Raw genomic sequence first — 22543 nt, 5'->3', positions numbered from 1 at the left:
ACCTTGAAAGCTTATCCCACATTGAAACTACTGCATCATCACCCTACTAAGAATGTCTCATTGTGTCACAAGTAACGAGAAGAATGATTACCAAATCATTTCAAATTTGTTGCTGGTAGAGGGTAACTACAAAAATTGCACTTTAAAATAAATGATGCATCGAAGAATTTTATCCTCAGAACACTTAGAAATTCTTGGATTACTTTCATGAAGGTCTTTTTTCTTCATTGTTGTCTTCCTTAAAGGTCTGTAAGCCTTTCTCGGAGGTGCATTCTTTGAGTCAACACAGAGATGTCTTGTGTAATGGTCTATACATGTTACTTGTGTATGTTGTGGTTGTGTATGTGTGTATATATATATATATATATATATATATATATATATATGTATGTATATGCATACACACACACACACACACACATATATATATATATATATATATATATATATGCATACACACACGTGTGCATTAATGTGTGTGTGTGTATATATATATATATATGTGTGTGTATCTATATATATATATATATATATATATATATATATATATATATATATATTTATGTGCATGGGTATCTTTGTATCTATCTCTGTGTAGGAATACAAGCACATTTGTCTGTGTAAAGGTACGTAGATATGGTTCAAATTTAATACCTTTCGTGATATGGATACAAATGGTAGAACAAAGAGAGTGACTGTCATAACTCTGACTCATAAGAGTAAATCACAAAACACTGAATATTTCTGTTCCTTTAAAAAAGTCCCGTCAGTAAACCCCAGCTACAAAACTAAGATTGTGTTGTCTTGGTAGTGCTACTGTAGGGGAATGAGTTTTTAGTAATGCCTGCGGAAATTCTCTATAGCTTATCACAATCAAGACTAAATGGCCCCACAGCATCCCATCCTGTCAGAAGTCTTCCGCTTTCATCGATCATAATCTTGGTTGGTTCTACCCATGGACGAGTTGGTTAGATTGCTAATTGACGATGTGTGGAAGTAGTCTGTTACAGTGGCCGGTATCTGTAAAAGTACACTGATAATGTTCACCCCCCCCCTCCCCGGGATGTCCCAGTTGGTTGAAGAATTTGGTGGTGAACTCTCATGGTTGCAATCAAGGAGCCACAGTCCAAGGCTTTTTCACTTTCTAACAGAGAGTCTTGTATTTGGCAGAGACTAAGGAAGCAGATGCTCTTATCCTGCATTTCAGCTTTGATGGCACTGAACTGCCGTATTTGTGTGAAGAGATTCCAGAGAAAATTGCTAGACTAGATGACTAAGTCAGTGGAGGAATTACCAAATTTGGACACTTAAGACCCAGCTGCAGTTTCAAACATCATCATCTAGTTTTGCCATCACCCTGACCATTCATCTTATTCTTATCAGATTGGATTTTTCTGTGAAGCTGGTAGTTACTGGCTTTACTGTTCACTGGCACTCTTTCATCCACCTTAATTTGCTGAGAATTCCAGAACTGTGTTGGAGAAGTAGGACTGTATTGGGATGTTGGGATTAAACTCTGTGCCCTTCGTAATTCAAGTTCAAGGATGGATTGCAGCATTTGCTAACTTGGGCTCTAGTACTCCTAATGCGTAATCTTCTGAAGTTCTGGCAAATGTCCCAGAGTTTGTAGTAATTTCCAAAATAAGTGTGTTCCCTAAGGAATAAGATGATGGCAAAACAGTTGCATCATGAGATCCTCTTTCAGGAGAGCAGTTCTTAAATCCAGTGGGGGCTTGCTTGAGTGCTCTTCTCTTGAGGAGGTTGGGGGGCAGGGTCTGCTGTCTTCATCTGTTGGATTGGGTGGCCGTAACACCTTGGTATTCAGAGTTTGCCTGCAGATTACTGATATATCTGGTTGTCTTTGGGCATAATGGTCAACATTATGAAGATTCAACTAACTCACAGCCACATAGGCTGCATTCCGGGCACCCTGAATTGCCATGCATGTCTTCCATTGAAGAGAATCTCTTATTCAGTATGCAGTTAAGAATATATTCGGTAGTGGCAGTGTGTGTGTCTTCCCTTTGAGCATCGGGCCTAATGCCTTCCACAGTCTTGCAGATTAACCCGTTTTCCCTGGCGATGTTTATCGTGTTACAGTGCAGCTGTCATTACACTTGGGTTATCCTGCCGTCAGGCGGTTCCCCAGTCGGCCTGAGTTCCAAAGTCTTGGTCTGGTGTTGGTTGCTGTTGCCTCCTCCCTGACGTTAGTGCGACAGAGGTATATAAGATGCAGCCGACGCCATTTTCTTCAGTCTTTCTTGCCGTGCGGTGCCCGAAGCAAAAGCATTTTGCAAGTGCCGGTCGGCCATCTCCTGAAATTTTCATTCCGAATCCAGAACCGAAGTCTTCTACAAAGCGAAGTACCCCGTTGGGGAAACTTTTTCTTGCCTCAGACAGATATCAGTAAAAGTTAATAACTGTATTTCTTGTGGGAAGCAAATACCTCATAAGGATTCCCATTCCTGTTGTATCCCATGCCTAGGCCCAGACCATGACGTCACTGGTTGTTGGTTTTGCGCTAGGTTTAATAAGCGCAGTATTAAACGTCTCTTTGATTTTGCCCGACATTTTGATAGAAAATTCAATTATACCGTGCCGTCGGAACTTCTGACGACCGGAATACACAAAAAGCGCAAAGACCAGGATAGGCATCCGAGGCCTAAAACTGATGAAGCCTCTTCTAGGCCAGTTGCCGGTTCTCCGGTTTTCAGCGAGGCGCCTTCGCAGCCCCTGATGACCGCTTCTGTAGAACCACAGGCCACCTCTGACTCCCACATGGAGATGGCTGGGCCTTCGGACACACAAGTTATTCAGCCTACCGAGACTAACCTTTCAGAGGGATCTGGAGTAGCTGAGCAGCCCACGGCCTCAGAGGGTGTCTTCAGACCCACTCAGTTAAGCGTTAAACCCTCAGCTAAGTCTAAGCCTCCTTCAAAATCAAAGAAACAAATACAGCATTCTCCAGGACAGGCCTCCATGCCTAAGAAACAAATGCTCAAAATGGCCGAAGACCTAATCACTCGGATCAGGGGGTCCCATCCCCTCCTGATAAAAGGCCTAGACAGGATGCAGACTATGACTCATCTGACCAGGTGTCCATCTCTTCTGATTCATCCTTAGACCTAGGATACTCTTTACCCCCTTATGAGGATTCTGATGCTGAGGAATCAATTCCATCAGCCTCACCGCCTGAGGACTACTCCTTTGGGGGAAACCCTACATACCATGATGGGGCATTTCCACTGGGAAAGGCCAGGATTATTCAGAATCCAAGAAAAGGCTCAGAGACTTCCTTTTATTACCTCAACACAGACCCCCTTACTATTCCGCCAGTGTTAGATATTGTGGATGATGTGTATACTGAATCCAGCTTAAACCCCGATTCCTTACCTCCAGCCCCTGTTAAACCTGACAGATACTAGAGTCCCTGACTCACATAAATTTCTGTATAAAAGCCCTGTAGCTGACCCTGAAACTATTTCTCTGGGACCCAAAGGAGTTGAGGCCTCATCCAGAGCATTAGACAGATGGGGAAAGAAAGTATATACGTTTGCAACTTTAGCAATGGGAGCCTTAAATTGCCAGTTTCACATGCTAAAATATCAGCAATTTTTACTGTCTCAGTTAAAACAGAAAATGCTTCCAGAATCAGATCCTCCTAATTTTAAAGAAATGCAGGATTTATTGCATGCAGTTGAACAAGTGGGAAAGCATACTTTGCAATGTGGTTTTGATTCTCTAGAGGCCTCCTGCAGAGTAGCAACTACAGGCTCTGTCATTAGAAGACATGCTTGGTTAAAAGAACATACGTTGCCAGATCATGTTAAAGCAAAATTATTGGATGCACCTTTGCAGCAGGATGTGTTATTTGGAGTTGAGGCAGAAGAGGTATTAAAGAAAATGGAGGATAAGGCAAAATCTATGTAAATGGTGAAGGATTTCTTACAGGTTCAGCCTTCTAGATTTAACAGAAACTGGCCAACTAAGAATTGGTCCTTTACAATTACAGTTAGACCTCAAAGGGGAAGATACAGACATCCAAGAGGTAGAGGTCAAACACAAGGTCCTTATAGGCCTCGACAATGGGTTTCATCAGGCTAGAAAGAAGGGGAAGACAGGCCCCAACCATATAAAAAGCAGCTCCAATGACTTCCCACTACAGCTGCCAAACAAATCTCTCTTGGCAGCCCCCTTGGGAGGAAAACTCGCACTCTTCTACCACAATTGGCAAATGATCACCAAAGACAAATGCGTTCTCAACTTTGTATTTCAATTTTACAGGTTCCACTTTCACACTTTGCCAAGGTTAAAAGGAATGCCAAATCTGCCACCAAATCAATGGGCAGAGTCTCAAAAACAAATTACAGCACTCGTGGATAATGAGAGCTATTCAAAAGGTACCATCACAGGTGCAAGGACAAGGATTTTACTCAAGACTCTTTCTGGTACTCAGAAAGGACAAAGCCTGGAGGCCCATTCTGGATCTTTCATCTCTAAACACTTACCTGGATTTTCCGAAATTCAAAATGTTGACATTACAGCAGCTTCTTCCATGCTAGGCAAGAAAGCTTGGCTTGTGACTTTGGACCTCAAGGAGGCATACCTGCACGTCCCTATCAGACAGAACTGCAGAAGATACCTCAGATTCATAGTTGGTTCAATGCACTACCAATTCTCTGCACTGCCCTTTGGCTTATCTACTATGCCCAAGGTCTTCACAAAGTGCCTGGCACCAGTAATTGCATTTTGCAGACAGAAAGGATATGCCAAACTGCATATGAGGAAACTGCAATGGTACCTAAAGAATGTATGGTCTCAACACTGTCCCACTAATCCCTTGCCTTCAACAGGAGTTTCAGTGGTGGGCTAAAGCTTGTCACCTCAACAAGGGACAGCCTTTTACACAACCCACAGCCAGGCAGACACTGACAACAGATGCATCGGATTACGCCTGGGGAGCACACATGGCAGGCAAATGTATTCAGGGCACGTGGCCCACAGAACAAAGGCATCTTCACATCAATCAAAAAGAGATGCTAGCTGTACAAAATGCCCTTCTAGCTTTCAAGGACCTGCTGCATCCAGGACAACTACTGATAAAGACAGACAACACCACAGTTATATGTTACATAAACAAGCAAGGGGGCACTCACTCCTACCTCCTATGCAGACAAGCCATGACCTTGTGGAACACAGCTATAAACCTTCAAGTTCACCTACAAGCACAATTCCTGCCAGGAGAGAAACACACTGGCAGATGACTTGAGCAGAAACATCATGGATCCCCACGAATGGGAATTGAATCCACAAATATTCAGAATGATAACACAGAAATGGTGGAGCCCGTACATAGATCTGTTTGCATCCCCAATAAACTGCCAACTACAAAAATTCTGCACAAGGAGTTACCATCCACAAGCATGGAAAGTGGATGCCCTCTCATTCAGCTGGGAGAACCTACAAGTATACGCTTTCCCACCACTACCTCTCCTGCCAAAGGTACTCATAAAAGCCAGGCACGAAGAGCCAAAGATGATCCTGATTGCACCAGACTGGCCACGCCAACACTGGTACCCAATCTTAAGGAACTTAGCACAAGAACCACCCTAGATTTTGCCTCAAATCCCACATCTGCTGACTCAGCACAGCAATCAAATACTACACAGCCAGCTAAAGACCTTAAACCTAGCTACATGGAAGATTCCTTAGTCAAACAAGCAATGCCTCTCTCCAAAGCTGTTATGGATGTCATTCTGGAGGCCAGAAGGCCAAGTACCAGGAAAGCCTATTCGGATAAATGGAAGAGATTCTGTGCCTGGAACCAAGCTCACAGCCTTGACCCTCTTGTCCCAAACATTCCTCAGATACTACAATACTTAACTGAGATGCTGGACAAAGGCCTCTCCTTCTCATCCATCAAGATCCACGCCTCTGCCATCTCTGCTCATTACAACACGGATCCACCAATTTTCTCTAATCCTCTGTTAAAACAGTACTTCAGAGGGGCTAAAAACATAAGACCACCCCGTAGAGCACCTACTCCAACTTGGGACCTCAACTTTGTTTTGGAAAAACTAACTTTACCTCCTTTTGAGCCAGGTAACACAGCAGAATTAAAATATATCTCTTCGAAAACTGCTCTGCTCCTGGCAATAACATCAGCGCAAAGAGTTTCAGAATTACAGGCACTAATGGCAGTGGAACCTTTCCTTATTTTCTACCAGGACAGGGTGTCTTTAAGAATTAACCCTATGTTTATGCCAAAGGTGGTATCAAGTGTGGCTTTAAACCAAACTATTCACCTGCCAACTTTTTAATCCTAAACCACAGAATAAAGGGGAGAGACTACTGCACTCTTTGGACATTCACAGGCAGTTGCGCTTCTACATGGACAAAACCAAAGCTTTCAGAAAATCTGAGCAATTATTGGTAGCATATGCTGCAGGAGCACAGGGAAAAGCCATTTCAAAACTGACTATTTCAAAATGGATAGGACATTGTATACGTTTCTGCTACGCATACCATGGAAAACCTGTACCTAGCAGCATTAGATCTCACTCCACCAGGGCAACAGCCACTTCAACTGCCTACCTCAGGAGAGTACCTACCAAGGATATTTTGGAAGCAGCAACTTGGAGTTCTGTACATACCTTCACCAAGCATTACCATCTGCCTCTATACTCTAAATCCAGAGCTGGCTTCGCCACTGCAGTGCTGCAGGGCCTTATAGCCACCCCTAATGCCTTATAGAACCAGCCACCCTACCTCATCTTTGGGATTCTACCCAAGTGTAATGATTGCAGCAGTTTAACACGAACACAGTACAGTTTTGTACCTACCATAAATGTAGATGTTTGAGTGTATACACTGCTGCAGTCCAGGTTACCCTCCCTCCTTCACCTCTTACTGGCTGGGTACGTACCTATGTCTTCTACCCTTACTACCTATGGGGAGTATCTGCTGGTAGATGTAAGTTGTTTTTTTGCTTTTCTTATATATATTTTATTAGCAGTTGGAATTGTCTACCTATTTGGAGGCACCTGACATCTGGGGCAAGAAAAACTGAAGAAAATGGTGTCTGTTGTATCTTATACCCCTGTCGCACTGACGTTAGGGAGGAGGCGACAGCAACTGACGCCAGACCAAGACTTTGGAACTCAGGCCGACTGGGGAACCGCCTGACGGCAGGATAACCCAAGTGTAATGACTGCAGCAGTGTATACACTCGAACATCCACATTTATGGTAGGTACAAAACTGTACTTTTTCAATACATCATCTGTTAGAGGCATGGCATACTTGTATCTCAGCCTTCCAGTAATATGTCACTGGGGTTTTGGCTCCATTACAAATATTTAATACCTTTGTTAGTTGTCAAGTTGGATATTGCTTCTAGGTCTGGGGTAGCCTTTGTAGCTGCTGTAATCTGGAGGAATTGAGAACCATTCACTGGGTCTAGCTTGGCAGTCTATCCTAAGGTGGTGGAGCTGAAGCTCCCAACATTAGATTTCATTTCTTTTGCCGAGCCTTGGATGCATCACACAGGGTAGCCACTTGCGTCAGTGATTTGAAAATGTGCATTGCTGAAAACATGGCCTTTGCCAGATCGTGATGTTGGATCTCCATAATGCTTCGTTAGACAAGGATGCCTTTACAACCCCTACTGAGAAGTATTCGAGGCAAGGAAAATGGAAAGGCCATGTAGCTGTTTTTTTTCTTCCAGGATTCAGCAGGAATTCCGCAATCTTGGCTGTTATTCCCCAAGCAGGAAAGAGAGGGAGCTAAGATGCAAAAAAAGAATAGCAAGCAAACCAGAAATACTGGCCTTGACCCCCAGAGAAGACCTAGGATTCATTCAAGCTGTCCCTCACTTAAACCCCTACTCCAGCCCACCCTACCCATAGACTAGAACACATATCCCCCTCCTTCCTTGCAAATAGGAGGCTATCCTTGCAAATAGACCCTCCAAAGTAATGGACGGGGTTACGAACTGCATCTCTTAAGCAGTTGAAAATTTACAGGTCTTCATCCTGTTCTAAAGGATGAAGCTTTTTTGGTTACACGTTGCAGGAGGACCTGCTAGAATATGGAGCCTTGGAAAAGGTGCAAGTAGAGGGAGGAGGATCCAGAGTTCCATTCAGGATTTTGTGGTGCTCAGAAAGGGAGGCACCTGGATGCCTTTTAAAATGAGTATACACAGCAGTTCAAATTTTCTGCCAGGTATAGTTTTCTCAGAGTTGGAGTGGAATCTTTGGTTAAACTTTACGGTGTGAGCTTTCGTTGAAATAGACCCAACCAAAGAGGATATATCCAATTATACAAATAATGGCTATATTTACAGTGAACTATTCTTTTTTCCGGTGAAGTTGTAGGGCAGAGTTGTAACTGTCGTAAGTTACAGGTACACTTGTGAGGACAAATTGAAGCACGATTTAGCTGGCAGTCAAGTTGTCGCAACAAATCAAAATTTTTTTTTAACTTTTAGGTTTAAGCAGGCTTCAACTTTGTTTAATATGACAGCAAATGCTGCAAAGTTAAGACAGCACTTTTTTTACAGACCGGCAAATTCATGACTTCCATTCTTTCAGGATGTTCAGGAGCCAGATAAATGCCCTTGGGGAGTGATATTTGCATGTTCACGTGGTATTTAATACATTGTCACTAGTTGTTATAAATGTCTCATCAAGCTGGCAAGAAGTCCTGTAAGGAAATAGTCTAGTATTTGTTATGTTGCTCCGTACTGGAGTGTCAAGCAGTGTGAGTGTCAGGGGTGTCTGCCTCTGTAATAGTGGAAATGGAAGAGGAACCAAGGACATTCATAGGAAATGAGAAAGTTGAGGGAGCACTGATCAGTTAGTTTTTGTGAATGGGAAAACATTGAAAACCAACCGTGAAAGTGCTAAATTACAACTGAATGTTAAACAAAACTTTAGCCTGGGAGACATTTTACAGATGTGGCTACACCTTATGGATAGCAAAAAAGATATGGGGAAGGGTCCTTCAAGTGTTTGGTATTATGGATGAAATGTAGGAGCCAAGTAGCTTGTGAAAGCTGCAGATGCTGAGTTGCCCAAGTCCTGCAGGCTTTGGTCCTGGAGGTGGGTTATGATGGAACTGGTCCTGCACTTTTGTTAGCCAAGTTAATTTCTCACGCCTCATTAATCAGTGTTAAGTGGTTGCATCTCTGTTCAGCATCAACATCTGCAAAAACCAAGCTGTAATAACTTGGCTTTCGAATCATGCTTTTCAGATGACAACCCTAATGTCAATATAAAATTATTACTTTGTATTGAAAATGAGAGCGCTTCCATAGCTTGGCTTTACCTGGCAGTTTTGTTGGTATAACAAGTGAATGAAGGTTTTTTTTTTTTTTTTTTTTTTGAGGGTAGATAGCAAATTGCCACCAGTTCCATGTTATGAGAGTAGTCAGTCTCTTGTCATGATTGTAATCGGATTTGTACTTTCATGACATTGCGGTGTTAGACATAATGTTTTTTTTTCTCCCTCATGCAGTGTTTACGAGATGGGAAGCAACATCGGCTGGCACCATTAACCTCTGCAGCCACTACTTCACAGCTTCAGAATGAATGGGGATATGCCTCATGTTCCTATCACCACTCTTGCTGGGATTGCTAGCCTCACAGATTGTAAGTAGTCTGTTTAGTTTTGTGTGATTGTTTGCATTTTGGATAGTGTTTAGAAACCAGCTAGTTGCTTAGGTGGCTTCATTCAAAGTGGGCACAGTCCTAAGTGTTTAAGACCTTTTTTACACAAGGAAGTATAATATTGCCACCCCAGTTAAGTTAAATGTTTTGCTGCTTCATGTGTGCGCCATTAACTTGTTAACTTGTTTGGCACTGTGCGCGTAAGTGTTGCAAGTGGGTTTAACTTACTGACATGCCTGAAACTAGAACTGTGTGTTTTGCTGCTGATTATTACTTTTGGGACAAGTTGTTTTTAAATCTAGATGCTTGTTTTGACTGTTTAATATCTTTGAATTACTTATGTTTTTAATTTTCCCTTGAAGGGTAGAGACTGGTGAAGGAGAGGAGTTTTAGCAGAGACTGTTTGGTCTGGATTTTACTGAGTTAGTGTTTTTAAAAGAATGGAGTTTGCGAGAACTTTGCCATCTGACTGTATGCAAGTCAGTTTGGCAGCAGTTTCTAATTGTAAAATGCCTTCCATTCTTTGAGCAGATACCATATGAAGAATAAAAAAATAGCTTTAAATGTGGAGTTGCAATGTTGAGTTAAAAGTGATTCTTTGACAAACTGGGAAACTACTTTGGAAATAACTGCAGGAGATTGAGACAAAATGCAACTGTATATAAAGTGAGAAACACTTGACAGTGTGGCTATTAATTGAGAACACTGGGCCACACAAGTTCAAATCTGGAGTACCAAATGGTGTGATTACGCAAAGTCCATTGTTCTCTGTTGTCAACTGAAACTATTAATGCCCCTAAATATGATAAACATAAAAAGCTTTTCATTTTTGTTGAACCTCTCTCAGCTGTCATTGACATTAATTAGAAAAATTCTTGACAATGAATGCGCAACATAACCTTCAAATGTGGAGCAGTGAGGAACATGGACTTACTCCATGAGGAACATTCCTCATAATGAGGTCCCTTGACCAGGTATGAGTAACAGTAATGGGTTTTTTACCTATTATTTTTAGCTTTGCTCCTGTTTGTTGAGCAAAGAAGTTGGGTGCTGCAGCCAAGATATGCAGCAGCTTCTAGATGATGTCCTTCAAGGATGCATCTGCAGTCCTTACATATGGGTTGTCCTGCCTCAGGCAGCCCTTCGGTCGGCCGGATTCCAAAGTCTGGGTCCGGCGTCGGCTGATGTCGCCCTTTTCCCCGACGTCAGAGCACCTGGGGTATAAAAGCGTCAGCCGATGCCATCTTCCTCAGTCTTTCTTGCCGCGCGGTGCCCGAAGCAGAAGCAGTTCGCAAGTGCCGGTCGGCCAGCTTTTGTGATTTCGGCTACCGAAGTCTTCAAAAAAGCTAAGTACCCCGTTGGGGACTCTTTCTTGCCTCAGCCGATGTCAGATCAAACGTTTAAAGTTAATAATTGTTTAAAATGTGGGAAACAAATACCTCATAAGGATTTCCACTCTTACTGCTTACCTTGCCTAGGCCCAGACCACAACGTCTCGGCCTGTACAGCCGGTGCTTCCTTCAATAGACGCATTCTTAGGCGTCGGGCAGAGTTTGCAGAGGAATATTTTGGGCAAATTTACTGCTATAAAATGCCGTCGGAGCTTCCGACAGCTCATTTACCCAAAAAAACGTAAGGAGAAGGACCGACACACGCGGTCCGCGGTTCCGGCCGACTCCACTCCCAGGCCTACCGCTAGTGTCTCGGTCTCTGCTGAAACCGAATCTCTACCGATTCTGACCGACGACACCGCACAGCCGGTACCTTCGGTACCGGAGGCTTCCACTGGGTCGGTCTTAGAATTACCTTCTGAAACCGGTGCCTCGGAGATATCCGACACCATTTCTGTGGATAAAACTACCCCAGCACGTAGGGCAGCCAGGCCTCCTGTATCCATGTCCATTAAGGCTTTTACTCGTGCTAAAGCTGCTAAACAGCCAAAATCTCTCCCTCCCAAGGCTATTCCTCAGGGATCCTCTACAGGTTCACAAATTTTAAGCTTAGCTGAGGACCTTATCTCCTTAAGGGGTTCTCAGCCACACCCAGACAGGGGCTCTCAACCTCCTCCAGGCAAAAGGCCCAGGGTTGAGCAGACAGATCCCCAGTCCTCTGATGAGGCCTCAGATGACTCTGCCCTTTCAGATTACCAGGAGGAGGCCTTTCCGGCCTACGAGGATTCTGATGCAGAGGAATCTATTCTCTCGGCCTCCCCACCTGAAGAGTTGTCCTTTGGGGAGACCCTTCACTCCATGAGAGAGCATTTTAAATGGCAAGGCCAGGAATTCTCTGATTCCAGGAAGAGGTTAAGGACTTTTTTGCATTTGCCTCAGCATAGACCTTTGGCTATTCCTTCTGTTTTAAATGTCATAGAGGATGTGTACTCCGAGTCTAGTATTTCCCCAGACTCCCTCCCTCCGGCTCCTGTCAAACCCGACAGGTACTACAGGGTCCCGGACACACATCTATTCCTTTACAAGGGCCACTCAGCTGACCCAGAACCCACTTCCTTCTGAAAGGGTATCCAGGGCCTTAGAGAGATGGGGTAAAAAAGTGTACACTTCTTCCACTCTTTCTATGAGAGCATTGAATTGTCAATTCCATATGATACAGTATCAAGAATATCTGTTAGATGAATTGCATAAAAAACTAACCTCACCTGAACCCCTAGATCGCAAGGCACTTCAGGATCTGGTGCCTAACTCCCAGCAGGTTAGCAACCATTTTTTACAGTGTGGTTATGATGCATTGGAAGCTTCATGTAGGTCAGCAATGACAGGTGCAGTCATACGTAGACATGCTTGGTTGAAGGAACAAACACTGCCAGATCATGTTAAAGCAAAGCTTCTGGATGCACCCCTGGAAAAACAAAAGTTATTTGGTTCCACGGCTCAAGAGGTCTTAAAGAAATTTGAGGAAAAGGCTAAGTCAGTGCAGACAGTGAAAGATTTTCTCCAGGTCCAACCACCAAGATTCAGCAGAAATTGGCCTTCTAAGAATTGGTCCTTTCCAGACACAGACAGATTTCAAAGAGGCAAAAATAGACGTGCCAGAGGTAGAGGGCAAGCTAGAGGCTCCTACAGAGGATGTCAATGGCAGCCTCCTAACCAAAGAGGTAGTGCAGGGACCTACACCTGCTGCACAAGGACAAACTCAATGACTTGACTCTGACCCCGCCAACCAGGGCTCAATTGGAAGCACCGTTGGCCAACCAGGGCTCAATTGGAAGCACCGTTGGGCGGAAAGCTATCTTTATTCTCAGAAAATTGGCACATTATTACAAGGGACAAATGGATACTGCAAATAATAGACAACTTAAGCTTAACTTAACTAAAAAGCGCAGCACTTGTTCCTAAAAGCTTTTACTTGTCTTAAAAGCATCTTCTTTTCAGGTTTAGCACTTCTGTATTATACAAAGTCCCTCACTAGCAAAATCCCCCCCCAGGAGTACCCACTTCTGTACTAAGTCCTCTCTTATTCAGTTACACCCCTAACTTCTAAATTTCTCTAGCATGTCGAAGGGCCAGATGCTGGCTTCCTCTCCTGTCCAGTTGGTGAATTTGGGAATATTGAGGCAATGTTACAATTGCCTCATGTACACTGACAACCCTCTCCTCCTCCCACATAACACAAATACTTGCGAGAGATGCAGCTATTTAGCCAAACTGGAGGCTGAGCTCTCTCAACTCAGGACTGGCAAAACCAGACAGGAGGAGAAGGCAACTACACACACCACAAAACCAGTCTCACATAAACACACAAAGTCATACTCGGAGGCTCTGTGCAAAAATTTACCTAAACAGCAGAGTCCTCCAAAGCAGACATCCAAGCAACTGCCACCTCATGACACACCACAGGCAACACATAAACCACAAAATCAGTGTGCAAAGCAGTCACAGCCCTTAAGGCCAAGTACAACACTAAACATACTTGTCATAGGTGACTCCATAGTCAGACACACTGACGTCCCACTCACCAGGCTGAACAAGGAGAGGGTCACAGTAAGCTGCCTATCGGGCGCTAGAATCCGCCACATAACACAAGCACTCGGGTCACTCCACAGCAAGTACAAATATGACACAGTCATTGTCCATGCCGGTGTGAACAACCTGAGACGTACCTCCCTGGACTACATGAAAAGAGACATAGAGGAGCTCTCTTATGTAGCCCAGGCAGGTATGACCCTGACCCTGAGCAGTATCCTTCCTTCACCAAGAATGATGCCACAACATAGAGACAAGATGATCAGCTTTAACAATTGGCTTAATTTCTGGTGTCATTCAAAGGGTCAGTGTCTGTCTGCCTGGGATGACATGCTTGACAAGCCACGCTGCTTCGCAAGGGACGGCTTGCACCTGTCACCCCTGGGATTCCGGATATTAGCTAAGGCTCTTGCCATCCTCATAGTGCCTTTTTTAGGCAAGGCTCAAATTCTAAACCTACCACCCTAGAAAACAAAAATGGGAAGAAACTAAGGGTAATGCTGCTCAATGCCAGAAGTCTAAATCTCAAAATGCACGCACTCGAGGCCCTTCTCAGTATGGAGAACATCGATGTCTGTGCTGTGACTGAAACCTGGTTCAAGGCTCCTGAGAGCACCCCGGCGCTATCAGGTTTTACCTCATATCATGCGTTCTGGCCCCAAAACTCGGACCACACCACAAAAGGAGGGGGTGTATCCATATTCATCAAGGATACCCACACCTCCAGGTTGGTGTCAACGCACGAAGCATCGGAAACCATCCAGGTGCAATTAACCATAGGCAAAACTGCTCTACAATTTGTAGCATGCTACAGGCCACCCTCTCAAACTCAGGAACCCCACACAGCCTTCCTGAAGACACTGGAGGGTATAAATGTATCTCCAAACACCATCATATTGGGTGACTTCAACTACCCGAATATAGACTGGGAACATTACTCAAGCCCCAACTTTCTAGCCCAAAGGTTCCTGGAGTTCATAAATTCAAATGCCATGGAACAACTAGTCACCGCTCCCACAAGAGGAGAAAATATACTAGATCTCATCATCACAAACATGGGGACAAAATGCTCCACACCGGAAGTATATCCCTCATTGGTGAGATCAGATCACAAACTTATCTCACTGGAAATCCACATCCTGCCCCCACCCCAAACAAAAAAGACCACAGTGAAGAACTTCTCTAAAGCAAACTTCACACTACTCAAGACTGGTGTGGTATCCTTCAAGGCCCCCGAGCCAGTGGAAACCACAACCCAAGCTGCGGAAGCCCTTACAAATGCCTTCTACGAACACCTCCAGGACTGCATGGATCAGGCAATCCCTAATAAAACCAAGACTCTTTCCACAAAGGGCAAACTTCCAGTCTGGTGGACCCCAGCCATAAACAAACTTTACAATAAGAGGAGAAAGCTGTTACATGATAGAGCAAAATCCATAAAAGAGAAGACACCCTTGATCATTATTAGTAAAAAAATATGAGCACTCATAAAATCATCCAAGGCCAACTTTGAGAGAAAAATTGCAATAGATTCAAAAGACAGTCATAAGGCCTTCTTCAGCTATGTTAGAAACATGGGTGGAAACTCCCAGATATGTGCAGAATTAGTCCAAAATGATACAAAAATCACTGAACCCACAGACATTGCCAACATACTGGCAGACAGGTTCAGTGCAAACTTCACCCCCCCCCCCCCCCAAAAGGAGAGAGAACTATCCCAGCGGAGTGTAGCCTCCCAGACATCTCCAATGCGCAGGTGAAAGCTGCTCTCTCTAAAGCTAAAAACACAGCATCAATGGGACCGGATGGTGTCCCCGGCTGTGTGCTACACGAACTCAACGAGGAACTAAACCCGTATATAAGGCAGCTGTTTACCACAGGATACGTGCCCAAGGAGTGGCGTACGGCAACTGTGGTCCCACTCCACAAAGGCGGTACCTCTACGGACCCTGGTAATTACCGCCCCATAAGCTTAACAAGCCTGGTCTGCAAAGCTATGGAGAGGATCATAATGGAACTTGTAAACAAAGACATAGGGGACTTGCAGACGTTGGACCCGACCCAGTTTGGCTTTGTCAAGGGCAGATCGTGCCTTTTGAACTTGGTCGACTTCTTCGAAACAGTCACCAAGGCCATTGATGAGGGAAAGGCAGTCCATACAGCCTACCTTGACCTTGCAAAAGCTTTCGACACAATACCCCACTCTGGTATTATAGAGAAACTTACCAGCTTAAATGTAAACCCATATGTCACAAGATGGGTTGCAAACTGGCTAAAGGACAGAACCCACAGGGTTAGAGTTGCTGGCGCCATGTCAGACTCCAAGCCGGTCACAAGTGGTGTCCCACAGGGCTCAGTCCTTGGCCCCCTGTTGTTCGACATCTACTTCTCAGAAGTACAGGCAAACATAGGCATACTATGGCTGACAAAGTTTGCAGATGACTGCAAACTGGGCACCATAGTGGAAAGTACATCGGACACAGATATCCTTCAGAGGGGTCTCAGGGAAACTGATAACTGGTGCCAGAGCCATGGCCTGAAGTTAAATGCCAAAAAATGTGTAGTCATACCCTTCGGGAAAAACAAGGTAACTCCAAGCTACCATATAGGTGGCAATCCATTAAGCACAGAAGAGGTTATCAGGGACCTGGGGACCCAGGTTGACAGTGGCCTTTCTTTTGACACTCACATTGCTAAAGTGGTTAGAAAGACCTTCTACATTGCCCACCTGATCATGAAGGGATTCACATCCAGATCAAGTGAGGTCATTGTTCCCCTGTACTCTTCACTTATCAGACCAATGATAGAGTACAATGCCCCATTCGGGATGCATCTCACCCGACACCTGCAGCAATTGGAGAGACCCCAAAAGTTCCTCACCAAAAGGATAAAGGGACTCCAAAATCTGTCATATGCTGCCAGACTGAAGAAACTCCAGCTCTATTCAGTCGCATACCACCTGCTCAGAGGTGTCCTGTGCCTGACATACAAGGCCATGTCCAACCCGGAATTAATGGACATGCGCCACCTCAAAAAATCCAAATCTACCAGATCCACTAGAGCAAGCGACTTAAACCTTAGCACGGATATAAATAGGACATGCTGGAGGATAGATTTGCCACCCAGAGACTCCCTATGCTGTGGAATAAAATCCCGGTCCATGTGAGGCAGAGCACCTCGCTGGCTCTGTTCAAGAGAAATCTTGACTGGTGGATGGGAGATCGTAGGTTTACCCTGGGAATCATCTCTGTGTCACTGCTGGACAGAGGCACAACAAACTAATGGGCACAGTATTTTTTAACATAAGGGGTGGCATAAGCCACAAAACTTTGGGCTAGGCTTGTAGATGCCTTAGGGCAGATAGCCTAGTATAAACCTATGAACAAAGGATACAGATTCCATTTTCATACATTACCAAAAAGACAAGGCATGCCAAATCTGCCACCGAATCAAAGGATAGAGGCTTTCAAGCAAATTTCCAACCTACTGCAAATGAAAGCAATAGAAAAGGTTCCTCTCCTAGAACAAGGCCAAGGATTTTATTCCAGACTATTTCTTGTCCCAAGAAAAGAAAAGCAATGGAGGCCTATTCTGGATTTGTCCGCACTAAATACTTATTTCATTGTGCCAAAATTCAAAATGCTGACCTTACAGCAACTCCTTCTCATGCTGGGCAAGGGGTCCTGGCTGGTAACTCTAGACCTCAAGGAGGCATACCTGCATGTCCCTATCAGACAAAGTTGCAGAAGACACCTCCGATTTCTTGCAGGTTCAGAGCATTATCAATTCTCAGCATTGCCCTTTGGTTTATCTACTGCACCCAGAGTATTCACGAAATGCCTGGCATCAGTAATTGCACATTGCAGACTTTAGGGGATTCAAATATACCCATACCTGGATGACTGCCATATACAAGCGGACAGCCAACAAACATTGGTAAAACACTTGAATTATGCCATCCGCCTATTTCAGGCTTTGGGATACACAGTCAACATTCAGAAATCAAGACTTGTTCCATCCCAAAGAATAATTTTTCTGGGTGCAAAACTAGATACAACCACCCAAATGGCTTTTCTCCCAGAAGAAAAACAAGAACAACTACCGGATTATTTCAGAAACCTGACAAAACAAACCCAACTGACTGCAAGGAAAATCCTGCGGGCCCTGGGTTTCATGGCATCTTGCATTCTTCTGATTCCACAAGCAAGGCTGCATATGAGGAAACTACAATGGTACCTAAGGAGTCTATGGTCTCAACTCAGTCACAGCCTAGAAGCTTTGATCCCCCTCATTCCATGCCTTCAAAAGGAATTTCTGTGGTGGGCTCAAGCAAGCCAGTCAAACATGGGTCTGCCTTTCAGCAAACCAAATATCAGCCAAACCATTACAGCGGACGCCTCAGACCATGGATGGGGAGCGCACATGGAGGGCAGATGCGTTCAAGGACAATGGACACAAACAGAATTTCGCCTGCACATAAACCAAAAGGAAATGCTGGCAGTGATGCATTCAGTCGAGGCCTTCAAGCACTTCCTACATCAAGGCCACCTGCTAATAGATAGACAATACCACAGTTATGTGGTACATAAACAAGCAAGGAGGTACCCATTCTTACCCTCTTTGCAGGCTGGCAGTGAATCTTTGGGAACTTTCCCTAAAACTCAATATAGAGCTGCAATCCCAGTTTGTACCAGGAAAAGACAATGTACTGGCGGACAGCCTAAGCAGAAACATCATGGATCCACACGAATGGATGCTGCACCCAGACACCTTTCTTCAAATAACACAATCATGGGGAAGGCCGGACATAGATCTTTTTGCCTCCCACCACAACCATCAACTGAAGAAATTCTGCACAAGGACATATCACCCACAAGCATGGAAAGTGTACGCTCTCTCTTTCAGCTGGAATACTCTAACAGTATATGCATTTCCACCTCTTCCGTTAATGACCAAGGTCTTACTGAAGATCAGGACAGAACAACCAAAAGTGATTCTGATAGCTCCGGACTGGCCAAGACAACACTGGTACCCACTGTTAAGGAGCTTGTCATGCACAAAACTGTGGCCTCTACCACAATGGCCACTTCTGACACAGCACAATTACAAAACTCTGCACTCCAGCCTAAAAACCTTGCAGCTGACAGCCTGGAAAATACCTTGACTCCTCGCCTGGATAAACTATCCAAAAGGGTAAACGATATCATCAAGGAAGCTCGGCGGCCTTCCACAAGAAAGGCATATTCAGCAAAATGGAAAAGATTTCACACTTGGAACTCCACAAAGGGCCAAGATCCGACAGTAATGAGCATTCCACATATCCTGGAATACTTGGCAGAAATGCTCCATAATGGCCTTTCTTACTCTTCCATAAAAATTCATGCTTCAGCAATTTCAGCTGAGTGCAACACTGATCCACCTGTATTTTCTCATCCGCTGCTAAAGCAGTTTCTAAGAGGGATAAAAAACATCAACCCTCCAAGGAAACCACCAGTGCCTACATGGGACCTTAACTTCATGTTGGAAAAATTAACTCTACCTCCCTTTGAACCAGCAGCATCTGCAGAACTACATTTCCTGTCTTGGAAGACTGCCTTCCTTCTGGCCATAACCTCAGCAAGAAGAGTATCTGAGTTACAGGCCCTCGTGGCAGTACAACCATTTCTTACTTTTCATCAGGACAGAGTCTCATTGAGAACCAATCCTTCATTCATGCCAAAGGTGGTATCCAGGGTCTCACTGAACCAAGCTATTCACCTGCCTACCTTCTTTCCAAATCCACAAAATAAAGGAGAGAAACTTCTGCATACCCTGGACTTTCACAGACAGTTGCGCTACTACTTGGACAGAACTAAGACTTGCAGGAAAACTGACCAACTTTTTGTAGCATATGCTGCTGGTGTACAAGGAAAAGCAATTTCCAAACAGACAATTTCAAAATGGATAGGGAATTGCATTTGATTCTGTTACTCTTTTCATGGCAAAACTGTGCCAGCCAACATTAGACCTCATTCCACCAGAGCCACAGCCACCTCCACAGCCTTCTTAAGAGGGGTGGCTGCAAAGGACATCTTAGAAGCTGCTACATGGAGCTCCGTGCATACATTTTCCAAGCATTACAACTTACCTTTATATTCCAGATCCAGAGCAGGCTTTGCTACTGCAGTCCTGCAGGGCATTTCAGCTACACCATCCTTTTCTTAGGTCCTACCACCCCCAGCTTGGCTGTGGTATTCTACCCATATGTAAGGACTGCAGATGCATCCTTGAAGGACATAGTACAGTTTTGTACCTACCATAAATGTAGATGTCCGATAGGTATGCATCTGCAGTCAGGATTTCCCTCCCTCCTACCCCTCTGTGGTATTCCTTGAGTATTTATCCCTCTTTCCAGCTAGCTGGGGTTATCTATTATAGTGTATTTGTTTTATATTACTGTGCATGTTTGGAATTTTTTTTGCATCTCTCCAAATTTAGCCTTCATTAGAGGGCACCTGGCATCTGGGGCAAGAAAAACTGAGGAAGATGGCGTCGGCTGACGCTTTTATACCCCAGGCTCTGACGCCGGGAAAAGGCGACATCAGCCGACGCCGGACCCAGACTTTGGAATCCGGCCGACCGAAGGGCTGCCTGAGGCAGGACAACCCATATGTAAGGACTGCAGATGCATACCTATCGGACATCTACATTTATGGTAGGTACAAAACTGTACTTTATGCAACTACAGTAACATTCTAAGAGCTATGCAAACACATTGGTGTGGTCCAGTGTTCTCCATTATCACTGACCGTGTTTAAGTAACAAAAAACATTTCCCCCAAAGAGTCAAACACTTTTTTAAGTAGTGTTAATGAAGACTGTACAGTCCCTGTAGATGGATTATATTGTTGAGCAAAGAAATAAATGCATGTTAAAGCTTTGATTTGCAGATGTCCTTCATGGATGCATCTGCAGTCATAACAGCTGGGTTGTCCTGTTGTCAGGCAGCCCTTCAGTCGGCCGGATTCCAAAGTCCGGGTCCGGCTTCGGCTGATGTCGCACTTCACCCGACGTCATCTCTGTTGGTCTTCGGGTATAAAGGCATCAGCCGACGCCATTTTCCTCAGTCTTTCTTGCCGCGTGGCGCCCGAAGCAGAAGCTGTTCGCAAGTGCCGGTCGGTCGGATCCAGAGATTACTTCTACCGAATACTATTTCGAAGACTTCTAAAGCTAAGTACCCCGTTGGGGACTCTTTCTTGCCTCAGCCGATGTCAGAAAAAGTTAATAATTGTTTAACCTGTGGGAAACAAATACCTCATAAAGATTTCCATTCTTACTGTCTGCCTTGTTTAGGCCCAGCCCACGACGTAGCAGCCTGTTCGGCCTGTGCTGCTTTCAACCGACGAACGCTTAGGCGTCGGTCGGAGTTTGCAGAACAGTTTTTCGGTTCTGACTTTGCTTACATTATGTCGTCGGAACCTCCGACTACACTTTCTGCCAAAAACGAAAAAGACCGACACTCGCGGTCCGCGGTTTCGGCCGAAACCACGCTTAAGCAAACCGCGAGTGTCTCGGTTTCGGCCGAAACCGAGAAAACTGATCTAGGTACAGCCGAATCTCTTTCTACAGCTGAGGCCCCTGCTACAACTCTTGAATCGGCCTCTGAAATTTTATCCACTACGGTGGTTCCCACTGACTTATCAGACACCATTCCCCTAGATGTCTCTACCCCAGCACGTGGTGCTGCTAGGCCTCCAGCAGCCATGTCCATTAAGGCCTTCGCCAGGGCTAAAGCAGCAAAGACTACCAAATCAGTGCCTGTTAAACCACCCTCAACCAGGCCCTCTTCTAGTTCTCAAATGCTTACTTTGGCAGAAGATTTAATTTCTCTAATTAGAGGATCTCAATCTCACCCAGACAGGGCCTCTCAGCCCCCAGATAAGAGACCTAGGGCAGAGCCCCCTGAGCCAGTGTCCTCTGATGATTCTGCTGATGAATCAGACATTACTGACCAGCCAGAGGCCCCTTTCTCCAATTTTGAAGATTCTGATGCTGAAGAATCCATTCCAACTGCTTCCCCTCCAGAAGAATTCTCCTTTGGGAAACCTTACATGCCATGCGAGAGCAGTTCGAATGGCAGGAGCAAGATTTGTCAGATTCCAGAAAAAGACTTAGAACCTTTCTGCACCTTCCACAGCACAGGCCCTTAGCTATACCTCCTGTTCTCTCTGTGGTAGATGATGCTTTTAATGATGTCTGCTCTGCTCCAGATTCATTACCCCCAGCCCCTGCCAAACCAGACAGATTTTACAGGGTGCCAGATACTCATCACCACCTTTACAAGGCCCCCCTTGCAGACCCAGAAACTATATCCCAGGGTCCCAAGGCAGTAGCCGCGACCATAGCTAAAAACCCTACTCCTTCTGAAAGGGAAGCAAGGTCATTAGACAGATGGGGTAAAAAAGTATACACTTCAGCTACTCTCTCAGCTAGAGCTTTAAACTGCCAGTTTCACATGATACAATACCAAGAGTTTATGCTTGATCAGTTAACTAAAAAACTAACCACTGATGAATCTCTTGACAAGAAATATGTATTAGAAATGGTAAATAACATACAACAGGTTAGTAACCATTTTTAAAATGGGGCTATGATGCACTGGAGGCTTCATTTAGATCAGCCATGACTGGCACAGTGATAAGAAGGCATGCATGGCTAAAGGAGCAAGCTCTACCGGATCATGTTAAAGCTAAGTTGTTAGATGCTCCTATGGATAAGACAAGTTTGTTTGGTGCACCTGCCCAGCAGGTTATGAAGAAAATGGAAGAAAAGGCAAAATCAGTTCAAACTGTTAAAGATTTCCTGCAGGTTCAACCCCCAAGGTTTAGCAGGAACTGACCTGCCAAAAATTGGTCCTT

General features: G+C 44.6%; 1 protein-coding gene across 1 annotated transcript in view; it reads left to right on the top strand.

The window, feature by feature from the left end:
• The window catches only part of NIPBL (NIPBL cohesin loading factor), a 4951262-nt gene that overhangs the window by 409822 nt on the left and 4518897 nt on the right, over positions 1 to 22543 (top strand). The window contains exon 2 of the mRNA XM_044076429.1: positions 9516 to 9649. Within this exon, the coding sequence (XP_043932364.1) occupies positions 9586 to 9649 (64 nt within the window). The 5' untranslated portion in view covers positions 9516 to 9585. The remainder of the gene's footprint in view (positions 1 to 9515; positions 9650 to 22543) is intronic.

Source organism: Protopterus annectens, chromosome 1.part0 (genome assembly GCF_019279795.1).
Source record: "Protopterus annectens isolate FY-2018-M chromosome 1.part0, PAN1.0, whole genome shotgun sequence".
NCBI classification, from domain to species: Eukaryota; Metazoa; Chordata; order Ceratodontiformes; family Protopteridae; genus Protopterus; species Protopterus annectens.
Note: the sequence above shows the minus strand (reverse complement) of the source record. Positions and strands in the feature narration are given on the sequence as shown.